Source organism: Amphiura filiformis, chromosome 6 (assembly GCF_039555335.1).
Source record: "Amphiura filiformis chromosome 6, Afil_fr2py, whole genome shotgun sequence".
Taxonomy (NCBI): Eukaryota; Metazoa; Echinodermata; class Ophiuroidea; order Amphilepidida; family Amphiuridae; genus Amphiura; species Amphiura filiformis.
Genome location: NC_092633.1, coordinates 54,239,226 through 54,261,244, shown reverse-complemented (window position 1 = coordinate 54,261,244; position 22,019 = coordinate 54,239,226). Strand labels below are relative to the sequence as shown.

General features: G+C 37.5%; 1 protein-coding gene across 1 annotated transcript; it reads left to right on the top strand.

Moving 5' to 3' along the window:
• The first annotated feature begins 7,432 nt into the window (after positions 1 to 7,432).
• LOC140155628 (G2/mitotic-specific cyclin-B3-like) lies at positions 7,433 to 19,177 on the top strand. Its single transcript, XM_072178544.1, has 11 exons — positions 7,433 to 7,542; positions 9,748 to 9,837; positions 10,234 to 10,350; positions 10,730 to 10,983; positions 11,795 to 11,870; positions 12,620 to 12,754; positions 13,422 to 13,652; positions 14,308 to 14,463; positions 14,774 to 14,923; positions 15,454 to 15,584; positions 16,141 to 19,177. Exons 2-11 carry the CDS (start codon positions 9,790 to 9,792, stop codon positions 16,190 to 16,192), a joined length of 1,350 nt encoding a protein of 449 aa, XP_072034645.1. The 5' UTR covers positions 7,433 to 7,542; positions 9,748 to 9,789; the 3' UTR covers positions 16,193 to 19,177.
• The last annotated feature ends 2,842 nt before the right edge of the window (positions 19,178 to 22,019 follow it).

Here is a 22,019-nt window from a genome sequence, read left to right as displayed (position 1 = left end):
TATAACCCGACATTTAAACTTTGTGTGTGTGTTTGCTGGGTATCTTCAATATGCAAATATTTGAAGTAAAACTCCGACAATCAACTCCGACAACTCGTCTTCCCATATACCTTTTCCCTTGTCTACTTTTTCGGATGATCGGCACATTTAAAAACATGACGCAAAATATCTATATAATAATACGCATCGTCTGTGTTTCTGTGTGTCTGTGTTTCTGTGTGTCTGTCTGTCTGTCCGCCTATTTTCTCGGAGACTAGGGGTCGCACGTTCCTCAAACTTGGTGGGTGGGTGCAGCTTGACCCAAGACAGAACAAGTTTGTATTGGTTAGTGGGTCAAGGTCACCAGAGGTCATCCAGGGGTCAAATCAGTAAAAACTGTTTTTCTAAGAGACTGGGGGTCGCACGTTCCTCAAACTTGACGGGTGGGTGCGCCTTGACCCGGGACAGAACAAGTTTGTATTGGTTAGTGGGTCAAGGTCACCAGAGGTCATCTAGGGGTCAAAATAGTAAAAACTGTCATATGGGCATGCAACTTGGTGGGTAAGTGCATCTTGACCTAAGACGAAACAAGTTTGTATTGGTTAGTGGGTCAAGGTCACCCAGGGGTCATCTGAGGTCAAATTAGTAACAACTGTTTTCAGCCTATTTTCTCGGAGACTAGGGGTCGCACGTTCCTCAAACTTGGTGGGTGGGTGCATCTGGACCTCAGACAGAACAAGTTTGTTTCAGTTAGTGGGCCAAGATCACCCGAGGTCATCCAGGGGTCATCTGAGGTCAAATTAGTAAAAACTGTCATATGGGCATGCAACTTGGTGGGTACAGTCAACATTTAGAGCCAAATTTTGGAAGGTCATTTAGAGGTCACAAGGGGTCATCTGAGGTCAAATTAGTAAAAAATGTCGTATGGGCATGAAACTTGGTGGGTACAGTCAACTTTTAGAGTCAAATTTTTGGAAGGTCATTTTGGAGTCATCTGGGGTCATCCATGGTCAAATTACTAAAAACTGTCATATGGGCATGAAACTTGGTGGGTACAGTCAACATTTAGAGCCAAATTTTGGAAGGTCATTTAGAGGTCACAAGGGGTCATCTGAGGTCAAATTAGTAAAAACTGTCCTATGGGCATAAAACTTGGTGAGTACAGTCACCATCAGCCAGGTAATCGCGACAGCCGAGAACCGCCAAATACGGGTACAGTCAACTTTTAGAGTCAAATTTTTTGACGGTCATTTTTGGGTCATCCAAGGTCAAATTACTAAAAACTGTCGTATGGGCATGAAACGTGGTGGGTACAGTCAACATTTAGAGCCAAATTTTGGAAGGGCATTTTGAGGTCACAAGGGGTCATCTGAGGTCAAATTAGTAAAAACTGTCCTATGGGCATAAAACTTGGTGGGTACAGTCGCTATCAGTCAGGTAATCGCGACAGCCGAGAACCGCCAAATACGGGTAACCGCCTAGTTGATAATAATACCAATACTTTAATCCTAAAGCATAATCCCTCCGAGGAAAATGTGTGTGGATATGGGGGTGGTGGGGGAGGGTTGGCCCGGAGGGAGAGGGGTTGGCCGGGGGGCCGGGAGGCACATCGAGAAATTTTGGTTGGTATATGTTCCCCCGGAATTTTGAGGTGGCGGCTCTTTGGGACTGAGCTGACGGCGTACCGGTAAAAGGGAGTCTTTCGGAGCTGCGAACGGGCTGCGAACAATTTAGTAAAATGGGGACTTTCGGAGCTGCGAACAGTCAAAATCAAGGGTCTTTCTTGGCTTTCTGGAAATTTGAGGAATGAGCAATTTTTGGGTCTTTTAGAGCTGAAATGATCAAAATCAATGGTCTTTTTTGTTCAAATATAGGAGTCTTTCGGATCTGCGAAATCCAAATAGGGGGGTCTTTCCGGTGGAACATACCCGTATGGTCATTTGTGTTAAGTACCCCCCGGGTTGGTGGACATGGGTCTCGATTCCCCTTCCGGATTCGCCTACTGTTCATGTTCAAAAATGGTTTAATTCCCCAATTTTCCCCCGAGTGGGTGTATTTCCCCTGACAAACCACATATAATAGGCCTACTCGACAAATTTGGTAAAAGGAGAAAACAAGCATATAGGCCTATTATTCAAAAATAAACACGTTTAATTAATAACTACAACTTCGACGAACTGTACGGACAAGCATCTAATTCCGTTTGGACATAATATGGAGGTATTTAATTTGATTTAAATGATTGTGTAATTGGATCAAATAGAGTAGATCCACCCATTGAATTGGACTCATCCTAATTTGATCATATAAGTAGTTCACAGATTTCCTTTTGAAAAATAGACACTATAACAACAATTTGTTGGTCTTAATTAAATTTTGAGTGGTCATATTTACACCGGGAACGAGGGGGGGGGGGGGAATTTCAAAAATATATATATATAAATCATGTCACCCCCTGCAATAATTGCAAAAAACCTGAGACAAAAATAAAAGACTTACACAAAATGTCTGGTCGCCGCCAAAGGGTAAAATTCATAAGGGGCTGTGCAATAAATTTTTGGCACACATTCATGGGGCGCCTTTTAAATAAAACGCGCTAAAAGGATTAGGAAAACGGTACGGAAACGCCTTGCCCCTATACATATCTTATGTCACCAATGCGCTATATTTTTTTGAGAAAAATGCAAAAATAGGCACAAAATTGGGCAGGGGTGTAGTACCCCCTTAAAGAATTAAATAGGTCTATGAATTTTCTAAGTCATTAATTCAGGGACTCATCACAAAGTTAAGAAAAGTGAAAAGGAATGTTACACCTTTTTGGTTCTAAAAATAATTTTTACATGTTCTACAAAGAAACTTTTTTTTGGTTATAAAGAACGTTTATATACAGAGAACCGCATTGCATGGTTTTCCATGGGGTTCTTTCACTTCTTGTAGAACAAAAAAGTTCTTTAGCCAAGAAAATGGTTCTTTGTAAAACCTTAAGCTTGGAGAACCTTTAAGGAACACTTAATAAAGAACTCTTCAAATGTTCTATGTAGAAAAGCAAAAAAAAAAAAAGATTCTTTAGCCAAGAAAATGATTTTACAGAACAAAAGCGGGTCACACTGCTTTTTGCTTTTCTTATATTAGTTTGCGATGAGTCCTTGAATAAATTAATTAGAAAATACCTAGGCCTATTTAAATCTTTAAGGTTCGCCTTCTCTCTACTGTCTATGATTATGATATAGAACCTTATCATTGCTTATGGGTGCTGTTGCAACTTCTTTTCTTAGACTCAGGCCCGTACGCAGGATTTTTTTTTTGGGGTGCTGATTTGGAAAAAGTGGACCTTTTTTCCAAGGGGGGGGCGATTTTGTAAAAAGTGGACTTTTCCTCAAAATTTGGATCTTTGAATGTATTGATGCCGGGATATTGATGCCCCGAAGGGGTCTTCGAAAAAAAAAATACGGGGATGTGCCACGCAGACTTTCGGATGCTGACTTTCTCTATAGGTCTACCTACTTTTTGCTGTTTTTGCTACCCATCAGTATACCAATTTTTCACAAATAACATCCAAAAAGCACCCAAATTTGCCATAATTGGGCGCTTTTAGGGGCACTTTTGCCCAAATGCGCCCAATTGGGCGCATTGGTCTCCACTGAAAACCCACCCATTGATATACCAAAATTGTTGAAAAGGTACCCCAAAACCGTGGCACATCCCCGTATACCTCCAACCAGGGAGAACCCCCTCCGGGGATGCCCCGCTACAAATCTTCCGGAGCCTCTGACCATAACTAGAAAACTTTTGAAAACCCATAAAATGCATTTATTAAAAATAAAATGCTTTAGAGCGGTGCTTAAAGGCATAGGCCTATTCAGTGATTTGCTCATCCGGAGGATCGTAGGCCTAAATTGATTTTGGCACCTTTGTTATAGCCTCGCTGATGTGCTAACATGCATGTGATCAGGCCCTCATGAAAATCACTTATTAATAAATTGCTATGGTGACCAAATTTGGTCTGTAGGACCTTTGGATCATTAGGCCTAAAAGGGGAAAATGATTTTTTCACCTAATTTGCATATTTAATTGGCAACCATCTTGGATTTGAAGATGTCAAATTTCAAAATTGTCCAAATTGGAAAAATGTTGGAGTCAATTTTTTTACAGAAACCTTTATTTTGGTCAAAAACAGCAAAAACAACAACAAAAAAAACAAAACAAAAAACAACAACAAAACAAACAAAAAAATGCACTTTTTTGGACAAAAATGGCCTAAGATAAAAAAAAATATGCATGGGGGATCTGTTAACAAATAACCTGATGTACCGTAAAATGGGGTCAGCGGGGTAACTTTGGTCGGCCAAATATATTTTTATAAATGGTCATATTTTCGTACAGCAATACCGGTATTGTTTTTAGTCATATTTGGTGTCAATTTGTTAAGAAAAATATTTGGAAGAAATAAAAGGCGCTCATGTACAATTTCCTCAAAATTTACGAAAAAATCAGGATATTTTACCAAAAATTAGCATTTTTTAACATTTTTGTTTCAGAAAAAATTTAAATATATTTTTTTAAATGGTCATATTTTCGTACAATATTGTTTTTAGTCATAGGCCTATTTGGTGTAAATTTGTTAAGAAAAATATTTGGAAGAAATAATAGGCGCTCATCTCCAATTTCCTCGCAATTTACGAAAAAAATCAGGATTTTTTACCAAAAATGAGCATTTTTTAACATTTTTTTTCAGAAAAAATTAAAATATATTTTTTTAAATGGTCATATTTTCGTACAGCAATATCGTTTTTAGTCATATTTGGTGTCAATTTGTTAAGAAAAATATTTGGAAGAAATAATAGGCGCTCATGTCCAATTTCCTCGAAGGAACCCTAATGTCATAAAAAAGAGTTATAAATATAGGGCCTAATTGATTTTGTTTGGAAGCAGTGGTTTAAAAAGTGCCCAAAGTTACCCCATTTTACGGTATACATCCTGTGCAAATTTCATAGGAATCCATTAAAATGGGGCCCACCCACAGAATTAGAGAAGTGGGCCCAGTGCCCACCACAGTAAGGTTGAATCATCAATTTGGGGAAAATGTTTTTAATCTAGAAAGAGAAAAAATATCGTGTCATGTCACTACCTGTCAAAGTTTTTTTAAGGTAAAGAAATAATTGGCAACGTGTTTTTATTTTTATTCTTTAAACTCCCCCACGAAATCAAACTGGGTGCGCAAGAGTAAAGACTACTTTCTATGGTCGAGCAGAAGCAAACATTTATTTTTATTCCTGTTTACATGTAAACTAGAGGTATACCCGTATGGCCGTATGCTACAGAGCCTTTTACCCTTCAAAACCCACAGTGGAAGACATTGGCTTAATATAGATTTTACCAAGTTCAAGTACATGAATCAGAATGCATCAGAGCTATTTATAGAACACAGGCAGCAAGTGCAATTGTTTATACCCTGGTCACTGACTTTTGAAAATGCACATTTTGCGAATTTTGAGCCCAATCCTTTACCGATCGCAACCAAATGTGATCCCCGCATTCGACCGAAAGTAGCTTAGGACACTCCCCATATTTTCCTTGATCTCTCGTATAAATTACAGCCCAATCGGACCAAGTTTAAAAATTGACCTTTGACCTTCGACCTCCGATTTCGACCGAAGGTAGCTTAGGTCACTACCCGTATTTTCCTTGATCTCCCGTATGAATTACAGCCCAATCGGACCAAGTTTAAAATTTGACCTTTGACCTTCGACCTCCGATTTCGACCGAAGGTAGCTTAGGACACTCCCCGTATTTTCCTTGATCTCCCGTAAGAATTACAGCCCAATTGGACCAAGTTTAAAATTTGACCTTTGACCTTCCACCTCCGATTTCGACCGAAGGTAGCTTAGGTTACCCCCCGTATTTTCCTTGATCTCCCGTATGAATTACAGCCCAATCGGACCAAGTTTAAAATTTGACCTTTGACCTTCGACCTCCGATTTCGACCGAAGGTAGCTTACGACACTCCCCGTATTTTCCTTGATCTCCTGTATGAATTACAGCCCAATCGGACCAAGTTTAAAATTTGACCTTTGACCTTCGACCTCCGATTTCGACCGAAGGTAGCTTACGACACTCCCCGTATTTTTCTTGATCTCCTGTATGAATTACAGCCCAATCGGACCAAGTTTAAAATTTGACCTTTGACCTTCGACCTCCGATTTCGACCGAAGGTAGCTTACGACACTCCCCGTATTTTTCTTGATCTCCTGTATGAATTACAGCCCAATCGGACCAAGTTTAAAATTTGACCTTTGACCTTCGACCTCCGATTTCGACCGAAGGTAGCTTACGACACTCCCCGTATTTTTCTGCATCCCCCGTGCGAATTTGGCGAGGCTGGGATCAAAACTGACGGAGCCTTTTACACACATAGGGCCTACATACATACATACACGCAACATAAGGCAAATTATAGTAAGACTAGAGGTATACCCGTATGGCTGTATGCATAACAGCACACATATAATTATAGAGTATTATAACTTTGTTGGAAAAATAGTTTTGTAACATTTTGAAGATGTTTTGACACTCCCCATATTTTCCTTGATCTCTCGTATAAATTACAGCCCAATCGGACCAAGTTTAAAAATTGACCTTTGACCTTCGACCTCCGATTTTGACTGAAGGTAGTGTAGGACACTCCCCATATTTTTCCTTGATCTCCCGTATGAATAACAGCCCAATCGGACCAAGTTTAAAATTTGACCTTTGACCTTCGACCTCCGATTTCGACCGAAGGTAGGGTAGAACACTCCGCATATTTTCCTTGATCTCCCGTATGAATTACAGCCCAATCGGACCAAGTTTAAAATTTGACCTTTGACCTTCGACCTCCGATTTCGACCGAAGGTAGCTTAGGTCACTCCCCGTATTTTCCTTGATCTCCCGTATGAATTACAGCCCAATCGGACCAAATTTAAAATGTGACCTTTGACCTTCGACCTCCTATTTCGACCGAAGGTAGCTTAGGACACTCCCCGTATTTTCCTTGATCTCCCGTATGAATTACAGCCCAATCGGACCAAGTTTAAAATTTGACCTTTGACCTTCGAGCTCCGATTTCGACCGAAGGTAGCTTACGACACTCCCCGTATTTTTCTGCATCCCCCGTGCGAATTTGGCGAGGCTCGGATCAAAACTGACGGAGCCTTTTACACACATACATACATACATACAACATTAGGCAAATTATAGTAAGATGCCATCAATCATTTCTATAATCTATCAATATAAAAAGATCCGGGGAAAAGATCAGCGATTTAATTAATATTGCAGCACACAATCAGTAAAACAAAAATCCTGACATGCTCTGCCTGATAATGCTGACTTTAAAACTTGATGCTGATTGGATAGTTTTGTACGAAACTGACCAATCAGAGATTGTAAACAAGCATCCACAAAGAACAGTATTCTGCGCAAGCGCACACATGACGTAATTAAGTACGCGTATTTTAAAAAATCTGCGTCCATGTTATTGAGAAGTTCCGAGGCGAAAGCAGCAAGAGCCGATTGAAGAAACAGGTAAATATATTAAAAGTACACGGCAGAAATTTAAAAGAATTGTTTTTATTGTAGAGAAGATGATATAAGGTATACATTGTTTCAATATTTCATGGGGGAAATGCAGATTTACTCTCCATTAAGTGTTTTAAAAATCGTAAGCTTACTGCAACATTCTCATGTGACATGTTCTGTTCACAAGCCTGTCGACGTGGTGATCCAATTCAATTGAGAATTCACATACTTTGTGTGTGTTCAGTGTGTTGAAAATATACATAAAATACATGTGATGACTGATGTGTATATTATTTGAGTTTTAAATTATTTGGGGTGATCCTGGTAGCTTATTATAATAGGACTGAAAGTATTTCTTTCGTGCTTTGGAATTGGGAGTTTTCAAGCATGCGCATGCAAGGGCATGAACATGTGAAGGTGCCGTAATTTATAAAGTTTTGCCCCAAGTTTTGCATCCAGGTTAAACAGTTGCCAAACACTTACATCACTTACTAGTCTTTACTTTTCAATCTTTTGGTGTTCAGGTTTAAATTAATTAGAAATGAGGGAAGGGGCAAGGGCTCCTTCGATAAATTCAAAAATGAGCATGAGCCAGAAATGATCACTGTAGTACTGAACATTATTATAAATTCTTATTCAATGGGTGCGTCTTGTAAAGAATTCACATAATTTGATTGGTTTTCTGGTGTATAATATCTCACAATAGTTGATAGTGATATTTGTCAGGGCGCGCACCGCCACGCAACGGCGGCATGCTTGTTGCTCCTCGATGATCACACGATAATGCGTTCGCGTAATACACATGTGAGAACTAAGAACGCGATTCGGCGGCTTAGATGTTCGTGATGGTTCCGTTCATTTAAAACAACGGGGATGTCCTCACAAAAGTAACTTTATTTTTTTCTGAAAAAGACAGTTTTTCTCGCAAAAATTACATTAAAACTGAATAAGAATGAGAATAAAAGATAGGATTTTGTCTTTTGCCTATCCAATATTGTGTCATAATGCCATGGATGGGCTGGCCAATATTTTTATTGTAGTGGATACCGGCTGCGCCGGCATCCTCCACTGTGGCTGTTTTTCTTGGAAGTTTTTGTCGTGAAAAATTATTAAAAAATAATCGTAATTTAAAGGAGTATTTAGTGATCTTAGCATAGTCTTATGACATTTTTCAGTAGATATCCACAAAAAAAGCTTATTCCCAAAATTTGCATTGATTGATTCCGAGTTTGTTTTGTGTTTGCGAATTATGCACTGTACACTGCTCCATAGGCCACTGTTGTAATTTTGTTCTGGTGTGGTGTACCAGAACAAAATTCAAATTTGACAATATTTTTGCTAGAAACAAATTAATCTGCAAGAATTTTTGGTACACAAACATTAAATGTAGCCAGAGGTTTCCATTTTCCAGTGGTATAAAAATCTCAACTTTTTTTTGAAAAAAGTGGGGGATGAGGCAGGCTGTGGATCACAAAATGCCCTTTTAAAAATTCTTTTATATAAAATCAGCACAATCTTCACATGAAAAGATGATCGGTGATCTATTCCTTTAGACCACCCTAGGGACTAAAATACAGAATTAAAGAAAGAGAATTGGAACTCGACTGCCATCTTGATACAGGCATGGAACAAAAATTGGGGGTGTTCGGCCTTCGGTTTCCCTCAAAATGCACTCATGCATTGGTTGTCAAGCAATCGCGGCATCTAGATGAAGGGTGCATTTGAGCACTTGATGCGACCTGGACCTGCACGCGAGTACAAAGACGCTTCAGATAAGACACAGAATTGTTTCAATGCATAAATTGCCAGAGTATAACACTGGAATCTTGCCAGTAAACTTCATGGAAACATCAATACTCTAAAATGTGATGTGATCAAGCAAAATGAGTCAGATGTTGGGATTATTGATTTTGAGATACAATCAGTATTCAGTATCAGTAATAGTATCAACTTCCTTTGTATTTTATTGTTCTCTGAGCAACACTAAAATGGCCATATCTCTGGAACCATTTGTCTAATTATGATGTGGTTTTCACTTTCAGCAAAATAAAGCTCTGAGAATAGCTCATATAATGAGATAGAAAAAATGAATTTTGATTTTAATCAACATCAAACTCATTTTGCTCATTGGAATCCCTGGTAGCCCATTGTTTTAACCTATCACTAGGCTACAAAGATAATGTTACATTTTGATGTGAATTCTTTATGCAGATTTTACATTGTCGAAAGCAGAAGAGAATATTCAGCAGCAAGATGCCTCTCACAATGCGTAACAAAAAGAAAAGCAATATTCCAATCCAGGTAAATACTCTACATCAATTTGCTCTTTTTATTTTTAAACATGTACCGTACCATGTACATTACATGTTCATTCAGTTTCAGTACGGTACATATATATGCTGAGCGTCATGTACGTACTTTGCAGAAGCTCCAACCTTAGCGATCTGCTGGCTAGTATTACAGATTAGCATGTACCGTAATTGGTTTATTTTTTCAAGTTGTGTGTGTGGAATGCATGTGGACGTACTCTTTGCTTTCTAATCAAACATGTAGTCTTTGAGAATTAAATTTGGCAAGAGTAGTGTATGCAGATTTTATTAAGGATTTTTGTATCGGCCTAAATATGTAAAATATCAATATGTTCTAGAAAGCCACGTACTTTTTCTGTAATAAAGGTTCTTGTATGTTTTGTCATAGATTCACCAAGAAGTTGGAGCTGTAAAGAATGCACCTTTCACAAGGTCAAAGAGGAGATCAGATGGTTCTCCAGCAAAAAATCCATCAAAGAAGCGAGCTTTTGGAGACATCACAAATGTAAGTCTTTAAATGGCAATTTTCTGACACATGATAATACAAAAGCTGAACATGTTGCCCACCTAGTCAAACCAAGATTTTGAACAGATGATAGCCTAGATGTTCATGTAAATTATTATATTGATCTCATTATTCTCATTATATATTGGATAGCTTAATGTGATCATGTTTTGTGAGAATCGTATTTTCACAAAACACATTTTCATGAGAATCAAAAGATGTTTAACACTTGATGATATGCATGCCATGGGGTTACAACAAGAATCATTGTGAGATACTGATTCTTCTTGCCATCTTAGAACCCATGAATGAAGGCCGCAGATAATTATGTCAAACTTATGTTAAAATTACTTTTTTGACCATCACTTTGTATATCCAGGCTATTGTCTCCAAGAAAGATGCAATTACCAAGAAGCTACCAACTAAAATTGGCACAAAGAAAACCACCAGCAACGTCAAGAAGCCGGATGAGGTCAAGGCAGCACCCAAACCAGTGATTAGCGTACCTGAGCCTATGGAGGAGGATGTCGTTGTCAAACAACAAGAGATGGATTATGACTGTCTAGAGGATAGCTTAGAAATCATCTTGTCATCACAACCATGTACTTCAGAATCAGAACCATCATCTCAAAGGTTTGTTAGGTTATATGATTTCATATTGGTGTCTAGTTGATCATGCTCTTGTAGCAGCACACTGTCCATCACAATAAAAAAAACCAGTAAATATGAAGTCACCAAGAGAGGTCAGAACATTCAACTTTCGGACACAACCAAAACGAGGTTCTCCAAAGGCATACAAAACAAAAAGTGCATTTCTATTCGCTCACTTTTCTAGCAACAACACACACTTGGGGTAGAATCTCATTTTGAGATGACCGTGCAAAGGGTCAATATCTGCATTCTAATTTCTATGTGCTTCTTCACTGATTTAGCACCCATGCTGCATGTTGGCTAAACGAATGGTGTCCTGAAATATTGGCACCTTGTTGGCCAAACAAAGCACTTGACTTGAGCTCAAAGTAACACTCGACTTTAGCTCAAAGTAACACTGCTCTTTTCACATTTGAAATAAACTGGGACTGGGCCAAGACCTTTCAAGAATGCCATTTCCAAAAAAGCCATTCTCATGTCTGTTTGAATGAACATAGCTGCCAACAGTGATGTTCACAAGTGAGTTTGCATGGTTGGATTCACCTCTGCGTTACATTGGTTACGCACAAGCGGGTGTTTGTCACACAGTGTGTACAATTGTCATACTGTTGGCAGCTGTGTTCATTCAAATGAAATTTCTCCTATAGCGCTGGTGTGGTTTGAGTGAGTGCTTTCCATCTTCCTTGATCTGGGACTTGAACTTTTAGTTTACCTACATGTATATGATTATAGTAAAACCTGATAAAAATGTGTGTCTAAACTATTGTATTGTATTATTCTCATCCTTTTGCAGTAGCACAGTATCTAGTGAAGTGGAAATAATGAATGAGAAGAATAGACAATTAAATGATTCAGAAATTAAAAATGCAGTAAGTAAAAGCACTGAGTACTTCTACACTTTGCAGAGAAGACCGGCACTTGTTTACCTTTTTATTGTGTACACATAAGTTGAGCTGTGATTGGCCGATTGAAATATATTGTGAAAACCTATGAAACAATAACTTCTCAATCGCTAACCAAGCTGCATGGCATCATGTGATTGTGATGTGACTTGTTCTTTTTAATTATGCAATAAATTGGGTGTGCACTGCACGTTGATCACTGTAAAGGAGTGCTGTTTCTCTCTGCCAGTTTAAACTCAAGAATATTATCTTCAGAATTTAAAACAGTAATGATAGTCTTTTCTGTAACATAACATGAAAGCAAGTTTATTTTCAAAAGGTGCAATCACAGGAATTTATCCATGTATAAAAATTAACCAAACTGATGTCAGCAAACAGTGTATCAGTAGTTGAGACACATTTAGTGTATATTGGTACATGGCTAAGGAACCATCAATCACATCACAATGACATCCTCTTATTCTGGAATGTATTATGTGGCTTTACAGGATTTTGTTGATCTTGTATAAGATTGCATCATTAAGAAAAACAGTTCTGTGTCCAAAACATTGTTGTTTTTATATGGTTTCAGAGTCAAGTTGACTTTGTAATTGGCTAGTAATTTGTGTAATAATCGGCACAGTTGTGAGGAGAGGACAAAATTGTATCTTTCCCGTCCCCTCCAAAATGAGTATTTGTATCTTAAACTTATTTTTGTGTTATTTTGATATCATCAGGTGGCAGCTATCAGTATGGATGAGGATGAATCCGAGTCCCCTGTTTTTGTTGACATTGATGAGGAGAACAAAGAAGATCCAAATCAGGCACCAGTCTATGCTCGGGACATCTTTACATATCTGAAAGAAAGAGAGGTTTGTGGTCATATTCGTAAATTACTTGGATTAAAAGTAGAAGTAAGAGAAGCGTAGCCCAGCAGTTAAGGTCTTTGGGCTTTAGTGCAAGAGGTCCCTGGTTCAATTCCTGGTGGACCAAATATCAAAAATGCATAATTGATATATTATGATTTTTTGCCTGGGTAGTTTTGGAATCTGCAGGAGAGCATTTAATAGCTCTTCTGGAGGCTTCAAGGAGAGCTGTTTTTAAATCATTTACAATAGAATGTAAGAGAATGTTCAGCTAGAGGAGCTAAAAATCACTCTCCTATATCAGATTTAAGGAGAGCAGTAGAGAGTGATTGCTCTCGCTCTCCTCAAAAGGCAGTCCCTGCCCAATGTATTGTGGTTTGCAACCCACTGAACCCTGCTCTATAAAATGCTAATCAAAACAGTTTTGTTGAGTGTTAGTGCTACATGGCAAATTGTCACAAGCTGCATAAAGCATTGTTATTTTCAAATCGCAAACATTTCAAGAAATTGATATCTTTTCAGCAACTCACAAATGCACCACTTGTTTGTCAGTGTCCCATTTGACATCAACTCCTCCTTTGTTGCTATGTCCTTGAAGCAAATTTGTCAAGTTTTGTATGTACTCCATAATTCCAATTTATAACTTGGCTTGAATTGCAATTTTTTTCCATAGGAGATGTGCAAGGTGACATGCTATTTCAACACACAAACAGAAGTTACGAGACACATGAGAGCGGTGCTAGTGGATTGGATGGTGGAGGTCCAAGAGAACTTTGAACTGAATCACGAGACCCTCTATCTAGCCACTAAACTAGTGGATATGTACCTTATGAAATGCAAAGTGTCTAGAGATATACTGCAATTACTTGGTGCTACAGGATTGTTTATAGCTTGTAAATATGATGTGAGTATGCCACTAACACTTATACTGGTTTCATACTTTCTGCCGCTTGATGCTGAGCGGCGTGACGCTTCGTCATGCCGCTTGCACTTTTCTACAAGCGGAGCGGTACGCCGTTGAGCGGCAGCAGCATCACCCTGTATGTCAATGTTGACACTCGGCACCACTCAGAAATTGTTTTTATTTTGTTGTCATACGTCAGAGCGGCACCTGCTCCAAGTTTGATTTGAGATCAACTCCTAGCGTAGCTGCTGCTGCGGCAAAGTGGTGGAGTGATCGATATATCGGCATGCCGCTGGTCACCGCTAGCGTTTCTGATGCGACTGTGCATTAAAGCAAAATCATCTTGCAAGCGGCAGGAAAGTATGAAACCAGCATTAATCAGTGTTTCTGTTGTCGGTGAGAACAACGTTTTGTGATGTGAAAAAATTTCTATGTGGGATCATGTTGCGAGGCCACAAGGGAGTGAAACAGGGAATACGAGATATTGGTAGTTTGGTACTGGTAGACCTGGAATGTTTCTTTTGAGCCAAAACACACTTTACGCATATTGACTTGCTGCACAATCGTTTTGCAAATTTAGTGATATCCATCCATGTATTGAAGATGAATGCAGATGACTGACAATGTAATTCCTGATTGTTTTGTGTTGATATAGGAGCGGTGTCCCCCAGCTTTAGATGACTTTATCTACATCTGTGATGATGCGTACGACAGACAACAGTTCATTGACATGGAGATGAGCGTACTGAGAGAGGTCGACTTCAACTTAGGTGTTCCACTATCTTATAGATTCCTCAGAAGATTTGCAAAGGTAAATATTACATTGGACATTTTGGTTTGGTAAAACAGTTAAATCTGGACAAATTTTTATCTTGGAATTTTTTTTGAGCTCAACAGAAATTTTACCAGCTTCCAAAATTGGCTTTAATCTCAAACTTGTTAACATAGATAAACAGAAACCTGTTTATTATGATGATGATGATGTTAGTCCCAAATGTAAGGCATTGCTAAACAGTTGGCAGGTAGGGAGTAGAATATGTGAGCTTAGTGACCAATAGGTGTTCTGCCATTCCTTTCAATTTACTAATGTATGCTATATGTGATTATCTTATTTCTTTCAGTCTTGCCATGCTTCCATGCAGGTGCTAACCCTAGCACGGTTCATCTTGGAGATGTCCCTTATGTACAGCCAGTTCATGGAGATCCAGGATTCATTATTAGCCAGCGCAACACTAATGCTTGCATTCAAAATGATGAAAACAGGAAAATGGGTAAGTCCTGTCTGGTGGAAATAAAATCTAAAGCTACAATCATATTGCCCCCCCCCCCTTTGTTTTACCCCTCGAAGAAAAATTAATGTTTCGCCTTAAATTCCCTAAGAAAAATTTGTAGAGTGCCTTTCTCCGGCTCTTCTGACTATTTACTATTGGCGTACACATAGCGTACACATAGTGGATACACTGCCATAACAATGCTTACACATGTATGATGATCACAACACAATAAATTCATCCTTGGGTAGGTTGAAGGAGATGAGAGCAGCGGGAGAGAAAAAGTTACAGGGGACTAGGAACATCCATCCCTACAGGTAAATTAAGTATTTCTTGGCCAAACTGGAACATGCGTGTTGTGTACGCAATGTAAGCGTGTGTATGCTTTCTTCTGTAGCGCGCTATGTGCGTATGTGTTTATGGCAGAGCCACTAGTGTTAATAATGTTCGATCTTGGCCAAGAATTACTTATAAGTTACAGTACCAAAGCTTGACTGATATTTCTCTCAATTCTGATTAACCCTCTACAGGATGCTACTTTAGAACATTACTCTGGTTACAAGGAGTGTGATCTCCATGGGTGTATGAAACAACTCAATGATATGCTGACAGCTGAACCCAACACACAGCTTGCTACCATCAGAAATAAGTATTCCCACAAGTAAGTAATATATTATGGTACCTGCCAAGTGTCCAGTTTTGGCACTGTCCAATGAAAACATTTGTAATGCTCTTGAATAAAGATGGCAATTGTTTTGTTAGGGGCCTTTGCCAAAGTATTGCGGAAGAATGTCACCATTTTCGTCCGCATACATGTTTGAAATCCAATATGGGAGAATTTCCAAAACATTGAACATCACATGGGACCTTTCCAAGACTAAACTCTAATAAAACACTTCTATTATCTGAGTGCTGTGTTTTATCAGGGTTTATCCATAATCGTAGAGGTTTTTGACCCAGATTTCGGGATTTTTTTTCCTCTTCCCTGTACCAAAGTATAGGAAAGGCAATGCTGTTTCAGGATTTTTCATTGGAAATTCCCAGGATTCTTAAAATAAGTGCAATCACACTGCTGGATTGACTACCTGTCAATCACCAGGGGTGTTAGAATCTGAAAAATTGATGATCAATGATACTTCCTCCCTGTGTGCAATCAGATGACAAACCTAGATACCATTGATGAAGAATAATCCTTGTAAATGTTTTGTTTTCTCCAGAGTGTTCTATGAAGTTGCTACCATCCAACCACTCAACTCATCAGAGCTATAGTACACCGCTACTGGATTTGAGAACCAAGCCTCTACTTGCAATATTCAGGATATCAATGCCTTCAAATTCTTTCTTTTATAACATTTTTAGTCAGTAACCTTTTTATCATCATTTTCAATATTTTTAAACCAATCAATGAGAAATTTTTTTGTGTGACTATTCATATCATGCAACCATTTTTACCTCGATACATTTTGTCTTTTTATACAAACTAGTGTTTGTTTCTGTCAGAAATCAATGGAAGTAATTTTTTTATAAATTTGCTACATTTAACATACTGTCTCGTTTCTAGTTGAGAGTAACGCCATGTTGGATTTCGTAGTGGCAGATAACCTAATCCTGTGAGGCGTATACACACACGCGCAGAAGCTAGAAGGCCGATTTGTCCGTACTCTGGCAACGCAACCACAGTGATTCGAGTCTGTCACTACAAAATCCAAGATGACGTTACTCTCAACTTGAGACGGGGCACAGTATTGAATCTGCTACTTTATTGGGGATATGTGGGAAAATTAAGCTGTTGATACTACTACTACTATACTGTATATGGACATTGGATGGGGTAATTGTAACATCCCATAAAGTTAACATGTGAGCTTAGAAGTGCAAATGTTGCTTAAAATGATGGCAGCACGTAACTTAATTACATTATATCATTGATAATGCATCCCATCCGTTGTCCTTATACAATGTAGCCGATCAATTTCATACCATACTAGCGTTAGAGATAAAACAATACAAAACTGGACAAATTGGATCATTGTTTTATTTATATATTATTTTTTAACTATTTTGATTTTGATGTGTCGGTAATTATTGTTGAATATTTTACGTAAGTTTCTGATATAAATCAAATCAAGTTGTTGATTCTTTTATTTTATGTGCATTATGTTTTCCAAAAAGATTAAATGCTATCATGCATCAAGTAAATTTGTGAAACTGATTTGCACTAAGCACGGCAACTTGGCAGAATAAAAGTTTGCTGTGTTCATGCTTTTTTCTCCAATTCCATACTCAAATTTTAACCATGGCCAGTGTTTTTAGATTATGATTTTGAATTGTGTCAAGTTTATGAGATTATTTGCACCAACAACAAAATTTGAAATCAATAAAATTGTAGCAAAGAGTGAACGGAAACTTCTGTTGAATAGTAAAAACAAGACAATGTTAACAGAAACATGAACAGTTTCAGTTTTGTAAAGACTTGTGCATTTGAAGTGTAAACTTAAAATGTGCAACACCCTCATGCCTATAGGGCACTTCTATTCTGTTGTAAAATCAAAATCATGATTTTAATTGAGATAAATTGGGTCTTAACCCTTGAAATATGGAAACTTTTGGGCCTGATAATTCTAAAATTGTCGGTCTAAAGGATATATAAAAGTATACATAATTTATTTTAAAATGGCAGGCATTTGACAAACCCATCTGTGACGTCAAAGTTGTGTTAAAATTCTCAGTTTTGGAGAAAATCTTTTTTTTTTTGACAAAGCAATGTTTGTGAAAATCATTTGAAATTGAAAGTTAGTTGAGAATCATGCTTTCGATGATTTTATTATATTTTTTTTTGACAAAATTCAGAATTTTCCAACTGTTTTTGGTGAATAACTTCTCAAAGGTAGTAAAATAAAAACAAATAAAGATGGGTTGCGAGATATTAATCTAGATTTTTAAAATGAATTTAAAAACATTTTTATGTAAGAATGTCGCAAATAATTTGGATTTTCTCCAAAACTTCTCTAAATATGTATGTTGTATACTTTATACCATCACTTTAGCACTTACAAGGCCCAAAGGTTTTCATTATTCCGGGGTTAGGACCATAGGATCATAAACAAAATTTGAATGGCAAAGATTTTGTACAAAAAAGTTTCATCAGTATTATTGAAATATAAAAGAAGTGTGGGAGGGTTTCTTTTTTAATTTTCAATATTCTTCTATTATGTATAGTGTATGTCAGTGATATTATTTCATTTTGATACTGCTAGGGGTTCACCTATTTACATGGGTACAGCTTTTTCCATCTTGTTTAATATGGGGTTGTGTACATAGCTTTCAACAATGCCAGCAACGACTACACAGCCTAACGGTAAGGTGTGGTGAAAAACAATGGATGAAATCAAAATATATAGATCTGGAATGTATCATTCAGGCAGTTGGGTGCACCAAGCTCTGTAAAAGGATAATGAAGTTCGCAGCAATGTGATGTAAATTTGCTTGCTGTTTTAAGTCTGGTTTTGTATCCACCATAAGTTATGCCCTGGCCCTGGGTGCAGTATTAATTTGTCCATGGTGTGCTTTGTATGTACTTGTAAATATATTTTTATTTGGTTAAAAAGATTCTAGTTTTCTACATGACATGATCACATAACAGTCATAACTATCACATTTTATTCAGTAATTATCTTGATATCTTCACATAATATAGAAATGTTCCTTAAACTTTTGGAAGCATATGTTAGTATAGTTTTAAATCATTCACCACCAACCAGCGCATAATGAATGACCCATCTTTTTTCTTCTTTCTGAGAAAATGAGCTGACAAGTTGATATTGTGTTTTCTGTAAAACATTTTCTGGTGCTCCAATTACATAAGTATTTAGAATTATATCTGTCATACGGCAGTATTATTATTATGTAAAGTATATAATTACTGAATTGATCACAAACTGCTTGAAAATCTAACCTTTGTGACGCAACATGAATGCTAGCCAGCTGGCTTATTAGCTCAGTTGGAAGAGCATCGGATTGGTAAACCGAAGGTTCTAGGTTCAAATCCTGGATGGTCAGTGGATTTCTTTATCTTGGTTAACATACATGTTGTGTCAAGTGTTAGGATTCAAGCAGTTAAACATTTTATTCATTTTTTTTTAATAGTGGCTGAAGCTTGTACAATATTTTGTAAATATGTGATATAGATGTACAGTGACAATTCCACCAGTGCAAAACATAACTAGAATAATAAAATTACATTTGTTATTATAATTCTGTTGTCTGTTTGATTTATTGAATTAAGCAAGTGTGTCTCAATTATGTCATCATTACATCAACTAGTTAATGGTTCTCTCTTTTCTGAATGGGATTGAATCTGACACCAAAATAGTGTACCTCTGGCAATGCCTTATTTTCACATGAGCCAAGAATATATTGCATTTGATAGTCCGACTGCAAACTATTTTTTAATTGGGTTAGATGGTTTTGCCAGTTTTCTTCGCTAAATAACCTGGTGAGTGCAGTTGAATGTTTTGATCTTTCTACTTGATTGATTATTCTACAGGTGGTACAAAATGAAATTGGGGTGTAGAATTTCCAAGGTCAAAGTTTGAACAGGGGTCAAAATTCAAAATTGCAATTTTTTTTAAACCCATACCAAAATGTTCCTCTGATCATAGGGATTCAGAAAATGTAGTTTAACCCACTGACTTAGCTTCAACCAAAAGGTCAAAGGTTAAATTTGTATATAGAGATAAAATGCTCCAATTTTGATGAAAATGGTCTCAAATTCTTGGGTGGCATTGTTATCTAAATCTAATAATGAATAGTTATAACCAACTGTAATGACTCGTAACCTCTGGGAAGTACCAGTAGGTCAACATCAATAGGACTCAATTGGCAATGACCTTATTTTGCTGTGTTACCTATGCAACACTTGAGTCATTCTAGGTGGTCAAACTATTCTTGAGATGGACAAGTTCTCAAAATAAAATATTTTGATATTAATCTGTGATGTTATAAGGCTCGCCGATTACGAGCTGATCAAAGTACGGGTTTCGACAAGTTTTAAATTTTGACCCCTGTATAAATTTTGACCTTGGATATCTCGAATTGCCCAGTGGTAACTATTTTACACCCGTTGGAATCTGATTTTGTACCACCCATAAACAACCTATCTTGGTCCGGTATTCACTGTCGTAGTGCACGTTAGTAAATTGGTTACTGCTCCAAGCTTGGGCTCATACACCTGTTCTGAATTTTGATATGCCATAGGTTTTGTGTTGTGATCATTTCGATCAGTGGTTCGTAACAAAGAAAGCGTGATCCAGGTGACCCAGCAACGGTCATATTCTAACGTGCACTATGACAGCAAATTGCTGTCAGTCATCTTCACAATTGGGAAATATATTCTTGTATCAATGCCCAAGGCCTTGTGTGATACAACCTCAAACCTGTGTTATTTTTTCTGTTGAACAAATTGGGGATAAAATTCGTTACCCTGTCTGTTCACAAAATATGGGAAAATATCTAGGGTTTGGTGCCGTATTTCATGAAGCTGAATGGAATGTGGCACCAGACCATAGATATTTTCCTGTATATTGTGAGAACAAACAGAGGGTAACGATTTTATCCTTTAGTGAACGTGAATTCTACCGGCGAATTCTATAGCATCCGACTTGCTCGTAAACTTTTTTTAAGGAATGTAGTTTGATAATCTTACTGAAATGTAAGCCAGTTTCTTCCTTGCTTATCATCAACAGACCAGCCTTGCCGTGTGTGAAGCATGCACACAATCTTAGGGATATTGCTTATGTTTTTCAGAGGGGCGCATGTAAGGACTAGCTGGTAATGACAAATATTACCTCAGTGCCTGTATATTAATGAGTAGGTATGTAATACAGATTTTTATCCAAGTGGTATTTGACCAATGAGATTACAGAATTCTTGTCAACTAAAGGATAACCAATAGTATCACACTCAAAGCCATTCAATATAAACACATCGAAAGAAATAAGTGCCCCTCTGAAAATTTCGTCATAACATCGTAAAGTAAAACTTTGTACCAATAAAACTTACTTAGAAATAATTATATGATTGTTTACTAAGTGTTTTGTGAAAATGAAAGATGTACATGACTTCATGGCTGAATGAACCCAAATTGAAGACAAAAACTGCCCTATCCAAAAGTCACAAAGTAGGCTTATGCTTGTTAACTGCAAGGCGTATTGGGACAAGGAATGGAACTGGCCATCTTACAACTCACTGTGCTGAACTCTGCACTAAGGGAATTTGCATGGCTGAATGATCAAGAATCGATACACATTACAGTAAATGTTCACTTGGTGAGGATTTTAAACTGCACTCAAACACATGGGGTTTTCCATTAGTAACAAGCCATGAATCAACTTTTGTGACAAGCATAGGCCTACTTTGTGACTTTTGAAAAGGCCAAGGGCAGTTTTTGCTTTCAATTTAGGCTCATTCAGCCCTGGATTCATGGAAATCTCTCATTTTCACACAGCACTTAGTAAACAGTCATATAATTATTTCAAAGTTAGTTTTATTGGTACAAAACGAAACCTTACAATGTTATGACGACATGTTCAGAGGGGGACTTATTTCTTTTGATGTGTATATTATAAATATTCCTTGTGAGTTCCAAAACAATCTGTCCATTTAATTTGATTTAATTGTGTATAGAAATTAGCCTGTTGCACCTTCTAGTAAGTCGACATACTTTATTGTATAAATGACACAAAATTAAACAAACCATTTCATTTTATGTACAAAACATTTTATTGATACCATATTTAACTAAACATTGAACTGCATAATTCTTAAACTTGCCATGAAACATAAAAATAGTAGACATACTTCCAAATACACATTGCATATTTTATAAGCGTACCATGTACCAAGTGGCCTGCAAAATTATGACGGAGATAAAATATATCATGTCTATCAAGATAAAAGAGAGGAAAAAAGAAAACATGGAACAAAAGCTCATTTGTGAGCAGATGCATAGCAAGAGCCTCGGTGGCCCATGGAAAAGGAGCAGTTCTGGCTCTTTTAACATCTCCTTTATCAGCCTTTATTTATTGCTTTTGCTCAG